The following is a 14,821-nucleotide window of genomic DNA, read 5'->3' on the forward strand; positions in this document are numbered from 1 at the left end:
GCCTCATTTGTATGTTTTTCCATCTTTGCTTTTTTCTCAATCTGCAGAAGAGATTTTAACTACTAATCAAAGTTTGGTCAACCTTCAGGAAAAGGCTAAAAAGGCCACAATCAGTAGAGAGGGCAAGGGGAGAAATACACAAGCCAGGGCAACCACAAAGTAGATTACCAACTTGGCTCCACAAGCCTGATTCTATCCTGACGGGCCTCCCAGATAATGTTGTAAATAATGCAGATTATGAAAAGCACGGTCAGCCTGAAAAATTGTCACCACACACACAGAAAAAGCAATTATGTGAGGTGATGGATATGTTAAAACTTTACTGTGGTAATCATTTTGCAATATATGCAGGTCTCAAATCATTATATTGTCCACCTTAAACTTACACAATGCTATGTCAATTATGTGTCAACAAAGCTGGGGAGAAAAAAGCAAAGCAGTGTGGAAGGAATGAGATGGAGAAAAGAACAAAATGCATTATTCTTTGAGAGAGGAATGTAAAAAACTCACTAGTTTACTATGTTAAAAAAAAGATGGCACATTTATTGCTACATAAATGTTATATACATATTGTGTTTTCTGTTACAGTGACAGAAAAAATTTTGAACTTCTTGCTGCTGGTTGAAAAGGTTTATCAATAATACCTTGAATTTGACACAGGATACAAATCTGCAATAAACCAACAATGGAAACTGGAGAACAAGATGAGAAGCAATTCATCTCGGACAATTAGCTCTTACAATACTCCATAGGTACTACACGGTATGCTAGAATCCTACTATGGTCTTAAAATGCTATTGTAAATTTCTGATATTAATGAACAGGTTATGGTAAATAACCCTACATTTTTACTACCTAATATAATAAAATAAAGTAAGAAACTTTTTACTGAAAACTTTTCGATTTCAAAAATCTAGAAAGAGTAATATTTAGAATTCAAGAAATTTTCTTACAAGATTATTGTATAAAAGACTAGCTACAGTGAAAAATAAGCCAAATGTTTTTTTCTTTCTATTTTATGAAGGAAAGCTTCTGGGCATACTGCAAAGTCTAATATAGCGAAAAAGACAACAAGCTCTGAAGAAAAAAAGGCCAGGCAGTGGCGTATGTTCACTCACACATCATAAGCAACGACTTCTGTTTAGCTGATTAACACTGAAATGAAGAACAAGGCCACAGATAGAGTCTGATGTACTTGGAGAATATATGCAAATTAAAGTAACCAAAAAGTCCACTAAGTTCACAAAAGACCAATTTGTTAGGAATCATCCTGATTGGAGGATCTGAAGTCCTGTCTTAATTGTTTTTGTTCTTTCAAATTAACAGAAATCTTTGAGTTACATAGTGATTTGGGTCCTTTCTTCTGTGTGCTGACTGCCTTTGTTGATATTGGCCATAAGGAATTATTAAGCCAAGACAACCTTGTTTAGCATGTTTTTCTCTCCCAGGGCTGTTGTGGTGGAAGACAGATTTCATGGAAGTTCAAAGTGATTATGATATCTTAAAAAACAACTCTGAAGGATTAGAAACAGAGGGGTGCCTTAATGTACTGTGCTAAGATGGACCGACAAGCACTGGTTTACTGCTAATCTGGCTCATCTTCTTGGGACAGGGGCAGATGGTTTGCGGTTGATTAAATCACCCACTGAATTCCTCCCCATTGACCAGCCATCCAAGTGACAGAGAAATAAAGGCGAGGATAAGGAAACACGGGTGACCATTGCTCTTGTATTCCATTAGGTAATTAGCCTCAGAGTGCTGTGTTCATTTATCACACTACCTGCCTCGGTGACTACTGGGTTTTGTTACAGTCACCATAATCACAGCCTGAAAATCTGCTTTGTATTTTAAATCCATTTTGTGCTTACTTACAGCTAACACTTTACAAGTACTATATGTAGTACTTACTGCTTGGAAAACAAAGCAATTTCTAAGTAGATTCTTCCCTTGTAATTTACACTCTTGCTATTACAAGCTTTACTATGAAACCTAGAAGCTTGAAAAGTCTTGGTTATTATTAGAAATAAAGCAATGTTTATTTTGGGGAAAATCTAGGGGACAAAATTTCCCCCTTTAAAATCTTAGCTAGGGTATGGTCACAGATGGTCTCTGTTGATTTTTGTAAGGTAAATATGCAAAGCACATAGGGCTACATGAGGATTCTGGATTGTGACCATTAACTATTCAGATTCAGAGACCAAATATAACACCCACAAAGAGAAAATAAAAATGAATGAAAAAATGAGAGTGAGAGAAATGCTATACCAAGTAATATTTTCCTATTTCATGGAAAACACTATTCATATGGCAAAAGGATAGGAGAGGGCAAACAAAAGACTTTTCCCTTCCTTTTTAAGACACTAATAGGTATGCCGGGAATGCTAAGGGCCAATGGTTGTCACTGCTTTGTTCTGCACGTGAACAGCTTTAACGAATGCTGGCATCAGCTGAGTATAGATCAGCTTTCCACATTAACTTTTTCCCTTTATATGTAGACCTTACAGTTCCATAACAATAAATAAAATTTGTAGTTACAATGCATTTGTCAATTCAGTTTAGGCACAAGGCAACTTCCACGGTGAGTGGAGAGAACGAGACAGTCTCTGATTGTGCAGAAGCGACACACTGCTTGCAACAAAATGACATGCTGCAAACATTTCATGGGCTGACGTTCTATCTGATGAGCTTCCTATCTTCACTTCTGATGGAAGTGTTGACCAGTTGCTTTGATCGTAGGATTACATTTGAGTTTCTTGCTTCAAGTGTTTTGTTTTTTCTTCTCCCTCCTAACAGGTTTGTGTCTTCAGATAATCTGAGTTGTCCAAGTCCTTATGAGGAGAGGTCACCTTCTATCTAGCCTACTGATAACTCTGGAACTGTGGCAGGGAGAGCCAAGAGAAAGAACAGAACCAATTAGGATATCACTGTTAAAAATAAATACCTCCCCAGAAAAAAACAAATCGATATTGATATTTCTCATTTATACCAGGTTTATTCTAAATTAGCAGTCTGCTCAATGACTTATAAAAGAGTTTCAGAATTGCTTTTAAGGTGTAATTGAAATGGTGTGGTAAGATTTTTAAAGGAGATCACGTGATTACAGCAATCACAAGATACAGGATTATACGACAGCTGGGGCAATTATGCAAACTTTTATTTTGAATGGTATGCAACACTCAAGTTGGCAATACCTGAGCTCTGAGGTTCTACTCGTTCATTTCTCAGTGGAGAGACAATGTGAAAGCATCCCTTTACTGATACATCCAGTCCACCATACTGTGTTCATAGTTTATACATCTTCTCTAAGCAGCAAGTTTCTGAAGTTAGGACCATTTGGTATTTGTTTTCACATTGGTCCCTATTCCCAGTCCATTAGAAGATCCTCAATAAATGTTCAATGAGTGAATCAATTATTAAACTTTACTAGTATTAGTACAAATTTTTTACACACTTATAGTCTCAATACACATAGTTGTTAACACTGAAATTTTCCATGTTAGTCATTTTTTTTTTTTTTCAACGTTTATTTATTTTTGGGACAGAGAGAGACAGAGCATGAACGGGGGAGGGGCAGAGAGCGAGGGAGACACAGAATCGGAAACAGGCTCCAGGCTCTGAGCCATCAGCCCAGAGCCCGACACGGGGCTCGAACTCACGGACCGTGAGATCGTGACCTGGCTGAAGTCGGACGCCTAACCGACTGCGCCACCCAGGCGCCCCTTTGTTAGTCATTTTTGATGACAATAATCTTACCAAGAATCACACCTTTCACATGTTTATTAAACTAACAACAGTACTGTTTCCTAATAGAGTTATGCTCTTAGAAATGGATAACTGAGATATTCAAAGCTACTTGGCTTTATATTATGTGGTGGCAAAATCTGTGCTTTTAGGGTCAGTCACCCCAAGGCCATTTATCAGCCATTTTTGTTTTAGCAGTCATTTTCCTGCTGGCCAGTCTTTTGCTGGTTTTAATCTGTTATTTAGTTCTATAAAGAACTGAATGTTATCAGGTGAAACCAGATGACCACCTTTATGAAATTAGCAACTTTTAAAACATATGTTAAGATAATAAACACTAACTTATAAAATGTTATGGAACCAAATTCATTTACTGCATTTCTTATAATCCTGAAACTTTTTTTTTTTTTAAAGGATTCTTGATCTCTTTTTGACAGGTAAGAATGCTCAGGTTTAATTTTACCCTAAGTGTGGGAATTTCCTCATTCTAGAGATAAGGGTAGAGACATGAAAGCAGTAGGAGATATAGAAAAGCCATAAAAGAAAAGGAAGTAAACAGGGGAAGAGATGGGAGGTAGGGAGACAGACCTGAAGGAGAAAGAGCTGGAGAGGGACCAGAAAGGAGAGTAAGAGGAAACAGGTACAACTAGAGAGAGACGCAGGCTTTGTGATAAATCTGACAGCTCGATAAATCTGACAGCTCTTTTCACAGCCTGGTGGCTACCTGGGACCTGAGCATCACAAATTACCTTTCATCACTTTTCTTTAAAATGAACTGACAATTTAGAAAGTCACTTTTGCATTGAGGAACAATGGTGTGTTTTTATTTTAAAACTTTAAAGTCTATTTTCTCATGATATTCTACATTTTCCACAAAATATTAAACATAGCTTGTGTTAAGGATCTGTAAGCTAACTAGCTCTTGAAGTCTCTCTTTGATATGCATAATTAGGTTGCTGGATATTTTTTGTGGGGGAGGTGGTTTTGGTTTTCTCCAGTGTGCTAGTGTTATAATTATAAATGACAAATAATTACATTAACTTTTTTTCCTTTTGTCCCCGAATGAAATCTTTAGTATTGGTCTAGTTTGATCTCAGGAAGGATACATGTAGAGGTGGTAGGAACCAAATTCTTCAGGAAAAGGTAAATTGAGTAATGTTTGTAGTTTACAAAATATGCTATCAAATTCTACACTTTCAGCTCAAAATGAGATAGGCGCAAAGCTGACCAAATGAAAGTGCACTTCATATTTTTTTGTGCTCCACACCTCCCTCCCATCCACTCAGCTTTACCTTACTGCTTTTAATATGTTGATGAAACTGGGAAAAGAACTACACCCTGCTGCAAGCAGATTATATGAATGAGGTTCCCAGAGATGTATTCCTAATCCATGCTGCCAGTTAAAGTGCTAGTGTCCCAAATATTTAATTATAATCTATATTAGTTTCTGCCACCTAAATAATAACTACAACTTAGATTATTATAGATCATGTACCTGTATATAGTTAAGAAAAAAGATGATTCACATTAACTACTTGGGCAAAAACTTCTATTACCTTTGTCATTTTGTTAAACAAAAAAATCATACAGAAGCGAATTGTGTTTACTCCATGAATAGAAAGATAAAAGAACAGCTTTTCAACATGTAAAATTCCACAGAGAAGGGCACTGTGGTTCTATCATATGTAATACCTTTATGTTCACTAGATTCCAAAAGGTATAATTAATAGCCTTACAAGGGAAGAAAGATGCATATTACAAATTTGCATTGTCGTTCCAAATGGAAGCAAACAGTGCTTCTTTTGTGTATAAAGATTTCATGATAAGAAGAGGTAGGTGGATTAACAAAAAACTGGTTGATGATCACAGTCAAGTATTTTTGAGTAGAGAAATGAGGAGTATGAGCGGCAGCAAAAGTATTTGACAGATGAGTCACTGCACTATTTTCTTCTTGGATCAGAATAATACTCATGTGAGAGTGTACACATGATGATCCAGAGCAGGAGAACCCAAAATTCTTCATAAATCACAGGATACTACCACACTGAACAGTAATTTGATATTAAAGGACACTGGCTTTCTAAGTATGGTGATACCACAGAAAAGAAACTGTTGGGATTTCAAATTACATGTGACCTTTAGCATTACCATTGCCACCAGAGAATTCTGTTCAAAGGTTCTAACTCAGTTTAAGATGAATCAGGTAAATTCTTGTTGTTTCTTTTCATACTCATACTTACCTGGCTGATGTTTACATATGACCCATAGGGTTGGTAGTTTCACTAAGCCCAGGATGGGTTCCTGGCAGTGTGGTTGGCGGCTCTGCCGATACGGCAGAAACTTTTTCTTCTTCCCTTCTCTTAAGGCAGGCTGCTTTGGGGTTAAGGTTCCTCTCTGAAACAGGGGAAAATAATTTTTATCATTATAGTCATTAGTTATGAATCAGGGACTCTTAGGTCTTAAACTGAACAAATTGCTCTTCTATTTTCTTTCTGTGGATATTACCTCTCTGTAACTTCATTTCCACACTGAATAACATCACATAAAGGCAACAACGATGTGCTCCCACAAACGCCCGGATTACATGAACCTCCAGGCTTAAGCTTTTTAGTATTTGGTGTTTTCTCCTTTTCTACTTATGCTTTAGTCTTCAAGTGTTTGATTTCATCTACATCAACCTCCAAAGGCAGTTCTTTTATTGCTTCAAACATTTTGGCAAGTGCTGATGTTAGTCTACAAAGTCTCCTCACTATCCTGCTAAGACATGGTACATGGGATTGATACAGATGCTGACGTTCTCCATGTACCTGGAGAGAGACATCTGTGCTTTACCTAGACTTTTATCAGTTCAGAAAATGATGAAATAGATACCCTCAGCCAATCTTCTATAAAAAATGTGCCAACTCCTCTAGGGAAAGAGGTAGCTGGTACATATCTTGTGCATATATATATATATATATATATATATATATTTATATATATTTATATATATATAAAATGATTGGTTTTTTCTATAGCTAGAGGTGTGATTAAAAGGGTGATAAAAACCTTCTTTACTGCTTTGTATATAAGATAGCAGAGACAACTAGATGGAACTTTTGAAGTGGGCATTTTTAAAAGTAGTGGGTCTTACTATGCAAAATAAAAGGTAAGAAAATCCATTGCACTGGAGACCTACTGGATCAAAATCCATGTGAGAATTACTTATCATGTTATATTTTCTTTAAGTGACTTTTAAGCACAAGATATCCAACTCATGACAGCTTCTGGTTTTTTGTTTCTGATAATAACATAAAGTGTAAGTGAAAAGTTGTTTTATATATTTTTATAAACTGACTAAAAATGTCCTAATTAATGTAATATAAAAGGATCACTTAGTCTGCAATGAAGGGGCACCTGGCTGGCTCAATGGTGGAGCATGTAACTCTAGATCTTGGGATTATGGTTTTGAGCCCCACACTGGGTGTGGACATCACTTAAAAGTAATCTTTGGAAGGGGGGTTGTGCCTGGTTGGTTCAGTCGGTTAAGTGTCCGACTCTTGGTTTCAGCTCAGGTCATGATCTCACTGTTTCTGAGTTTGAGCTGCATGTTGGGCTCTGGCTGACAACATGGAGCCTGCTTGTGATTCTCTCTCCCTCTCTCTATAAGCCCCCTCCCCTGCTCTTTCTCTCTCTTTCTCTCTCACTCACACACTTTCTCTCTCTCTCTCTCTCTCTCTCTCTCTCTCAAAATAATAAACTTAAACAAAAATCTTAGGGCATCTGGCTGGTTCAGTTGGTAGAGTATGTGACTCTTGATTTCAAAGTTGTCAGTTTGAGCCCCATGTTGGGTGTGGAGAAGACCTAAATATAAAATGTTAAAAAAAAAATCTTAAAAAAACTTGTTTATAATGAAAACAGTATTTATTATGGTAAATCTAGTTAACTCTACTGACTGTTACTCATACGTAATGATAAAATTTCATCTTAGAGTTCCCACTTTCTCAGCTCCTGCATTTAGGAAAAGACATGAAGCCTATAAAATGAGGAAGATCAATGAAGAAAGAAAGGTACACACTTATTAGGGTAAGTAGTAAAATAAAAAGGCATGTTCATCATTATGTAAAAATATCAGGAACTGCTTTCTTAACAAGTAATTGTGCACCTCTAACTAATAAGAATAGTTTTTAAAAAATTTTTTTAACATTTATTTATTTTTGAGAGACAGAGACAGAGCACAAGCAGGGGAGGGGCAGCGAGGGAAACAAAGAATATAAAGCAGGATCCAGGCTCTGAGCTGTCAGCACAGAGTCCAATGCAGGGCTCGAACTCACAAACAGTGAGATCATGTACTGAGCCAAAGCCAGATGCTTAACAAACGAAGCCACTCAGGCATCCCAAGATTTTTGTTTTTTATTAAGTGTCACATCCCTTTACCGGGCAGGCAGCAGTCTAATGACTAAAGAGACCAAAAAGAGGGCATAAATTAACATGTTAAATCCAAAGAGGCGAAAGCGAGAACTGAAAGTTTTCCAATTGAAACAGGTTCACATTTTTCTCATAAGAAGGCTCGCAATGCTCTTATAATAAAACATTGCTGTTAGCTAACTATGACCTTGTGTCACATGAGGATCTAGCAGGCATGATCAGAATAGCTAGAAAGGACCAGAAGCAAAAACTCAAGTTAGGCAAGATCCTATAAGCCAGTTAGTCAAAGAACACTAAGGGCTGGAAGAAGCAAGAAAATACTACAGTAAGCTCTAGAAAATGTGAAGTTTGATCCAAAAAAGGCAAATGCTAGTGTTTTTTAATACTTTTTGGTATGTGAGAGCAGCCCATAGCAAATATATTAAGTAGCCAGAAGGCCTGATGTACAGGTGAGTAGAAGAAAGACATTACCTGCAGGGCATGAGAAGTGATGGTCTCTCTCACATTTCATTAATTATAAGAGAGCCAACCTACCCAAAGCTCAAATTTTGGCTAACTCCATAGTCACTTCTTACATTATTATGACTAAGTAAATATTTCTTATAATAACTATGTGGACAAACACACAAGTCAAGAATTTTACATTGTTTCCTTGCTCATATGACTTTTTGCTTTTCCTTTAGTTAATAGTTGCCTTGCTTTTCATTTGCTAGTAATACTAATTTTGTCCTCATACCCATGCTCCAACAGATCTAACAAATGCCTGTCAACATTTTTTTTTATCTTAAAACCTCAAAGACACCATTGTATCATCTATTAATTCCATCTTCTTTCCCCGGAAAACTTTCTTCTGCAGTTAACCATCTTCTATTTTCAATGTGGACTAATAGGCACCTTGATTTTCTAGGCCTAGCAGATCTTGTCATGAGATTTCCTTTTGATGCTCACTTGTGCTGGAATCTTTGTTTCCTGGCTCCCATGCCTTTGTCTTTATTGGTTACCTACAGCATAGGTTCCAGAAGCTTTCTGAGAACATGCACATGGGAGGTAAAATTTTAAAGCCTTTGCATATCTGAAATATCTTTATTCTGTTCTTCACTCTTTGATTAATGGTTTGACTACACACAGAATTCTAGATTGAAAATTATTTCTCTTCAGAGAAATACACTGCTACACTATCTCCTGTAACCCAGCATTATTTGTCCAGAATTCTGTTAATATTTTGACTCACAGGGATACAACTTTTCCATAGCAGACAGACCTGCAGTTAATCTTCCTGTTTTCAGGTAATGCTTGACTTCTGCCTTTTCCAAAGAATAGAGCCTTTCAGGGGCTAGGAGCTTTGTGGAACAAAATTATCTGCTTCTTGTTGGTATATCCCTCCCTGCTCCACTTAATTTCTTCCTTCTAAATAAGTCAATTACCACTACTTTGTCTACTTTCCATCATATATACATATTTTGCTCTCTCATTTGCTATGCTTTCTTCTCTCCCATTTATCCTTGTGGACTAATTTTATTTTTATTCATTTCAGTGGAGATTTAGTAAGGAGTATTACCAATGAATATGCTAAGACTATGAATATGTTATTATCAAATCATTTCAACTAAATTAAAATATCCTGAGGGGAGGGTCTGGAAATTTGTTTGGGAAAAGGAAAAGCTTCAGGTGATTCTGGGACCAGTCAGATTTGGGAAGCACTGTCCTTGCTCACTTATCTTCAAACTTCCTAAGACACCAGGAAACTAAAATCCTAATAGTTCCATTGTCCGCAAATTATCACTGGAAGGGAAGTAAGCTGACTGAGTAGACCTGTGAAAGAATCTGAGGAGGAAATGTCTGACCATTAATCTAATCATTAGTAAAGCTGAAAGTACAAACTTGAAAGTAATATGTAAAATCTATTGATCAGCAAAATTGTAATGTTAACATTATACTGGTCATAATGGAAAGGCCTAAATTGGCAATGGCAGGGACCAGATGGAATTTGGTATGTGAGGTACCAAGGCAAAAAAATTGCTTTGACAAAATCTGAGGCTTGGAAGGGAAGCCACTCCTCCTGCTCTTCTCCAGAATACACTGCTGACTGCCCTCCTGATATATATAGCTACTTGTCCAGGGAAGACAGGTTGTAGATAGCCAGATACAGTCTTGAAGCACTATCCCAAGGCAGAAGGTGAGCACAAGACTCCAGAGAATGTCCAAAGTAGTCATGTAAACAAAATGTGTACCCTTCTAGAAATTGCTGGGCCCAGTGACCAGTGGGTGAAACCCTTGCAGGGATAAAGAGGCTGCCAAAAATAAACAGGTTACCAAAACAACTCACAACTGCTAGAGATAAAGTCCAGAGAAGGACAGTGGCTATACTAAACTCTAAAGGTGCTGCCATAGCAAAGCGCAGGTATATGGGCTGCATGAAGGGTTCTAAATCCTGTTTGACAGACAGCCATCAGAGTGCCTTTCAAGAAGGATCTTGCATGGGTCCCAAGGCTTTTACATTAAAGCTGTAAAATAAAAGCTCTGGGCTCTGAAGCCCAGAGTGTAAGAGTGGGAGGAAGGTGGTAGGCTTTTATGAATAGGAAAATAGCCCCTAATGAGGTTATATTTCAGTGTATTTTAATGTTTATTTATTTTTGAGAGACAGTAGGGAAGGGGCAGAAAGAGAGAGAGAGCATGAGCAGGTGAGGGGCAGAAAGAGAGGGAGACACAGAATCTGAAGCAGGCTGCAGGCTCCAGGCTGTCAGCACAGAACCTGACATGGGGCCTGAACCCACGAACCGCAAGATCATGACCTGAGCTGAAGTCGGACGCTAACCGACTGAGCCGCCCAAGTGCCCCTATATTTCAGTGTATTTTAAATTCTGTTCAAACTCTAATCAGTCAGTGGTTCCCTATAAAGAGCTTTCCAGAACTGTGGAAGAAAGTCAGTACCCATTAACAGTGACCAGAAAGTTATAACGCAGTTGGATGAGCCTAGCTGTTACATCTTGTTTCAGACTCAGCTTTCCTGTCCTAGCTACTTGTATGGAACCACTACAAAGTCAAATCTTGCAAGTGAATGAATAAGATCCCCCCAGGCATGGTGGAGTTTATAACTTTTCCAAACACAGAGGTATTTCTCATTGATGACTTAGGTCTGAGAGTAGGAACCTCTGATCTTAAACAAAAAGCTAAGAATATTCTGTATTCTAGCTCTAATAAACAGTGGGAAGGAAAGGTACTATACAGGAGTAAGTTTTGGCACCACTGCTGTCCAGACAGTCCAGGTGGTAGGAATGGTCTTGACAGTAAATGGCTGGGTAGAGTCAGGGTAGAAAATATCCTGGGTCTGCAGAGCAGTGGGATGGATGTACTGGGATCACTAAACACGGGTGCTTCACTGCCTTCAGAGTGAGACAAAAGGTGTCAGACACATTAAAACCAAACCAAACAAACACAAAAAAACTTTGATAAAGTGACAGGAGATATTGAAGGCTCAAGAAACCACTGATCCTGCTACAGATGAGCAGGCAACAATCAGACTGTCTTTATGAACATCCCAAGGGAGTTCATACATTTTTGAAAATCAGGTTTCATTAACATTTACCCTTTACACATATTCCAATGGCCTTATTAGGAGCAAGTATCTGGTTTTAATGGTAGATTGGTTATGCATGAAATAATCTACTCATCATTCTTATTAAATATACTGGAGGGAAGTGGATGGATCAGTTAATTACTATGGTTAAGTTTTTCTGCAAGTGCGTTCAAGTTCTCCAACTCTGGTTTCCTCAGAAATAGTATTCTTTCTGTGACCAATGCTGAGGGTCATCCACAGTTTTAGCTGTCAAGTGTCTGTCCTACTCCTTTTTCCTTTTCCAACTTTCTTTAAATAAAACCCTACATAAATATCCAGTACATCAGAAAGATAGAGTTGCTCTTAATGAAGAGAGGTTAGAGGTAGGGTCTAGAACCCAACGCCACACCTATAATTCTTTGTAAAAAGACTTAGGACAAAACATTCATAACTCTGGATAAGAAGACAAATAGGTATATGGAAAATATCAAGCTCAATGGTAAAACCTTTCAAGGGCAGGAAACTCATATTAATCGGTTACCTAGGGTCTAGCATATAGGTGACTGGGACAGAAGAGGTGAACAATAAATGCTAGTTCAAAAAATGAAGTTTGAAAGCTTCTTCAAAATTCCATCAAATTTCCTGAAAGATAAAACCGTTGGGGCAGTTGTCTGAGCCAGCAGTGGATGAGCCAGTATAAACCATACATGTGTCACTTAGAGACACTCAAACATGTCAGGGCATATTAGGCCAAGAAGTTCATGGCATTCCTGATCAGGGATCAACAAAAAAACCTTGAGACCTTTTTGACTTGGGTATAAAGGACATTCATATGAAGTAAAGCCAGGAGGGGCCATGATCAAGCATTCTATTAATCAGCAGGGCCATTATAATAAATGGTCCAGGGTAAAGCAGGCAAGAAATATAGTACAGAGAATGGGGAAGACAGGAAGCAGCAGGGAAGGAAGCAGGTCTAGGCAGGTAAATTTAACAGTGTGGAAGACCAGATTCAGTAAGAACAAGAACAAAGGGGCAGAAAGCACTAATGCTGAGCAGTGAGCAGAGGCTGGCTATTCCCTGCAACATTTGTAAGATTGCACTCTACTGGTTTGTGGGAAGCATTGAGCATACAGATATTGACCACTACTGTGAGATGGAGGTGGAAGAACTACAGAGAAAACGCGATCCAGATGATGCAGTGGCAGAAGTACTAGTTGAATTCATAGACAACTTCCCAAGCAGAAGAGAAAGTGGAAAAAGAAATGTCTGCCTACCTAAGGCAGAATAGTTATGCATCTCTGCTGAACCTACTTACCTCTGACTTGCTGTTCTAGACTAAGGATGACTGCCACGGCCTGATGAAGAATAAGGAGTTTTGTTTGGGGTTTTTCACTCTTTAAATGGAGCTGACACATTCGACCAAGCTCTTTGAATGCCTCATTAATATCCCGCACACGTAAACGTTCTCTGGCATTGTTAGCCATCCGCCTTTCCTTCTCCCTTTCTATCTTCTGTTCTGGGTTCAAATCCTCATCTTCATTAGTACTGCTAGAAAACAAAGTAAACAACAATGTCTATTAGATTCCCTATAAAATATGATGTGCTTATTATATAAAATCATAAAGTATAAAGATGGAAATGAAACTTATCTACAAATTTTACCAACAGTAGTAACAGTTATACTTAACATGATTATATGTATATCTTTCCAGTCTTTATTTTATGCACAGTTATATAGTTGAAATTATGCCACATATATTTTTAAAGCTTATTTATTTTGAGAGAGAGCGAGTGGGGGAGGGACAGAGAGAGAGGAAGAGAGAGAATTCCAAGCAGGCTTCGCACTGTCAGCGCAGAGCCCTACACAGGATTCAAACCCATGAAAGTGTGAGACCATGACCTAAGCTGAAATCAGGAATCGGACTCTTAACCGAATGAACCACCCAGGCGCCCCTACCACATAAATTTTTAAATGCATTTTCACTGTGCATTATAACATAAAGTCATCTCTATACCAGCACCACTCTTCATAAACATAATTTGAATGACTACATAATATTCTAGCACCTTGCTACTCAGACTGTGATCATCAGAATCAGCATTATCGGGAGCTTGTTAAAAACAAACTCTCAAGGGTGCTTGGGTGGCTCAGTGGGTTAAACATCCAACTTTGGCTCAGGTCATGATCTCACTGTGAGTTCGAGCCCCGTGTTGGGCTTTGTGCTGACAGCTCAGAGCCTGGAGCCTGCTTCTGATTCCGTGTCTCAGTCTCTCTCTACCCCTCATCTGCTTGCGCTCGCTTGTTCTCTCTCTCAAAAATAAACAAACATTAACCCCCTTCCCCCAATAAAACCCCCCCAAGCCCCATAAACTCTTAAGTTCTACTGCAAGCCTACAAATTGGAAGTTACATTTTAACAAGATCCCTGGCTGGTTCATATGTACATTAAGGTTTGAGAAGCACTGTCCCAGTACACTAATGCATTCTAACTTGCCTAACCCATCTTCTTAAATATCTTCTAGCAGGCACCTGGTGAAAAGGAGAAAGACAAGCTAAAGGTAGAGGATGAGAGAAGGATCTCAGAAAAGGACTACTTTTTGTTTCACAGAGAAATATCATCAGTGGCAATGATTTTAAAACATGGGTAAACTGGAACAATTTTTTTGAAGGACAAACTGGCAAAATATCCAAAGCTTTAAAATGTTTATTACATCTTGATCGGCAATTCCAACTTTAGAAATTCATCCTAAGGATATAATTAGAGATGTTCATAGTATTTTATGTAAAAATTGATCACACAATTATTTACTTTAGCAACTAATTGCAGTCCAATAATAGGAGACAGGTTAAATAAAGCACAGTACATCCAGACAACTACCTACTATGTAGCCTCTAAAAATTAAGCTTCAGACTATGCTAACTAAAAGATGCCAGACACAAGACTACATACTGTATGATTTACATGAACCTCTAGAAAAGACAAAACTGTAGCAATGGAAAGCAGATCAATGGCTGCCAGGGGATGGAATAAGGGTACTGATTACCAAGGGGTATAAGGAAACTTTTTGGGGTGGTAGTAATATTCTCTATTAATATGGTAGTAGTTATTAAGACCAT

General features: G+C 38.0%; 1 protein-coding gene across 11 annotated transcripts in view; it reads right to left on the reverse strand.

Annotated features, from left to right (window-relative positions):
• Positions 1 to 518: 518 nt before the first annotated feature.
• TCF12 (transcription factor 12) overlaps positions 519 to 14,821 on the reverse strand; it is a 382,275-nt gene continuing 367,972 nt past the window's right edge. For 7 of the 11 annotated variants that reach the window (XM_047861844.1, XM_047861843.1, XM_047861847.1 and 4 more), the window contains 3 exons: positions 13,020 to 13,252; positions 5,982 to 6,135; positions 519 to 2,876 (listed from right to left, as the gene is read on the reverse strand). In XM_047861844.1, coding sequence (XP_047717800.1) covers positions 5,993 to 6,135; positions 13,020 to 13,252 — 376 coding nt within the window. In that variant the 3' untranslated portion in view covers positions 519 to 2,876; positions 5,982 to 5,992. The remainder of the gene's footprint in view (positions 2,877 to 5,981; positions 6,136 to 13,019; positions 13,253 to 14,821) is intronic. The other 4 variants (XM_047861848.1, XM_047861846.1, XM_047861853.1 and 1 more) reach the window with 2 other exon arrangements.

This window comes from Prionailurus viverrinus, chromosome B3, assembly GCF_022837055.1.
Source record: "Prionailurus viverrinus isolate Anna chromosome B3, UM_Priviv_1.0, whole genome shotgun sequence".
NCBI lineage: Eukaryota > Metazoa > Chordata > Mammalia > Carnivora > Felidae > Prionailurus > Prionailurus viverrinus.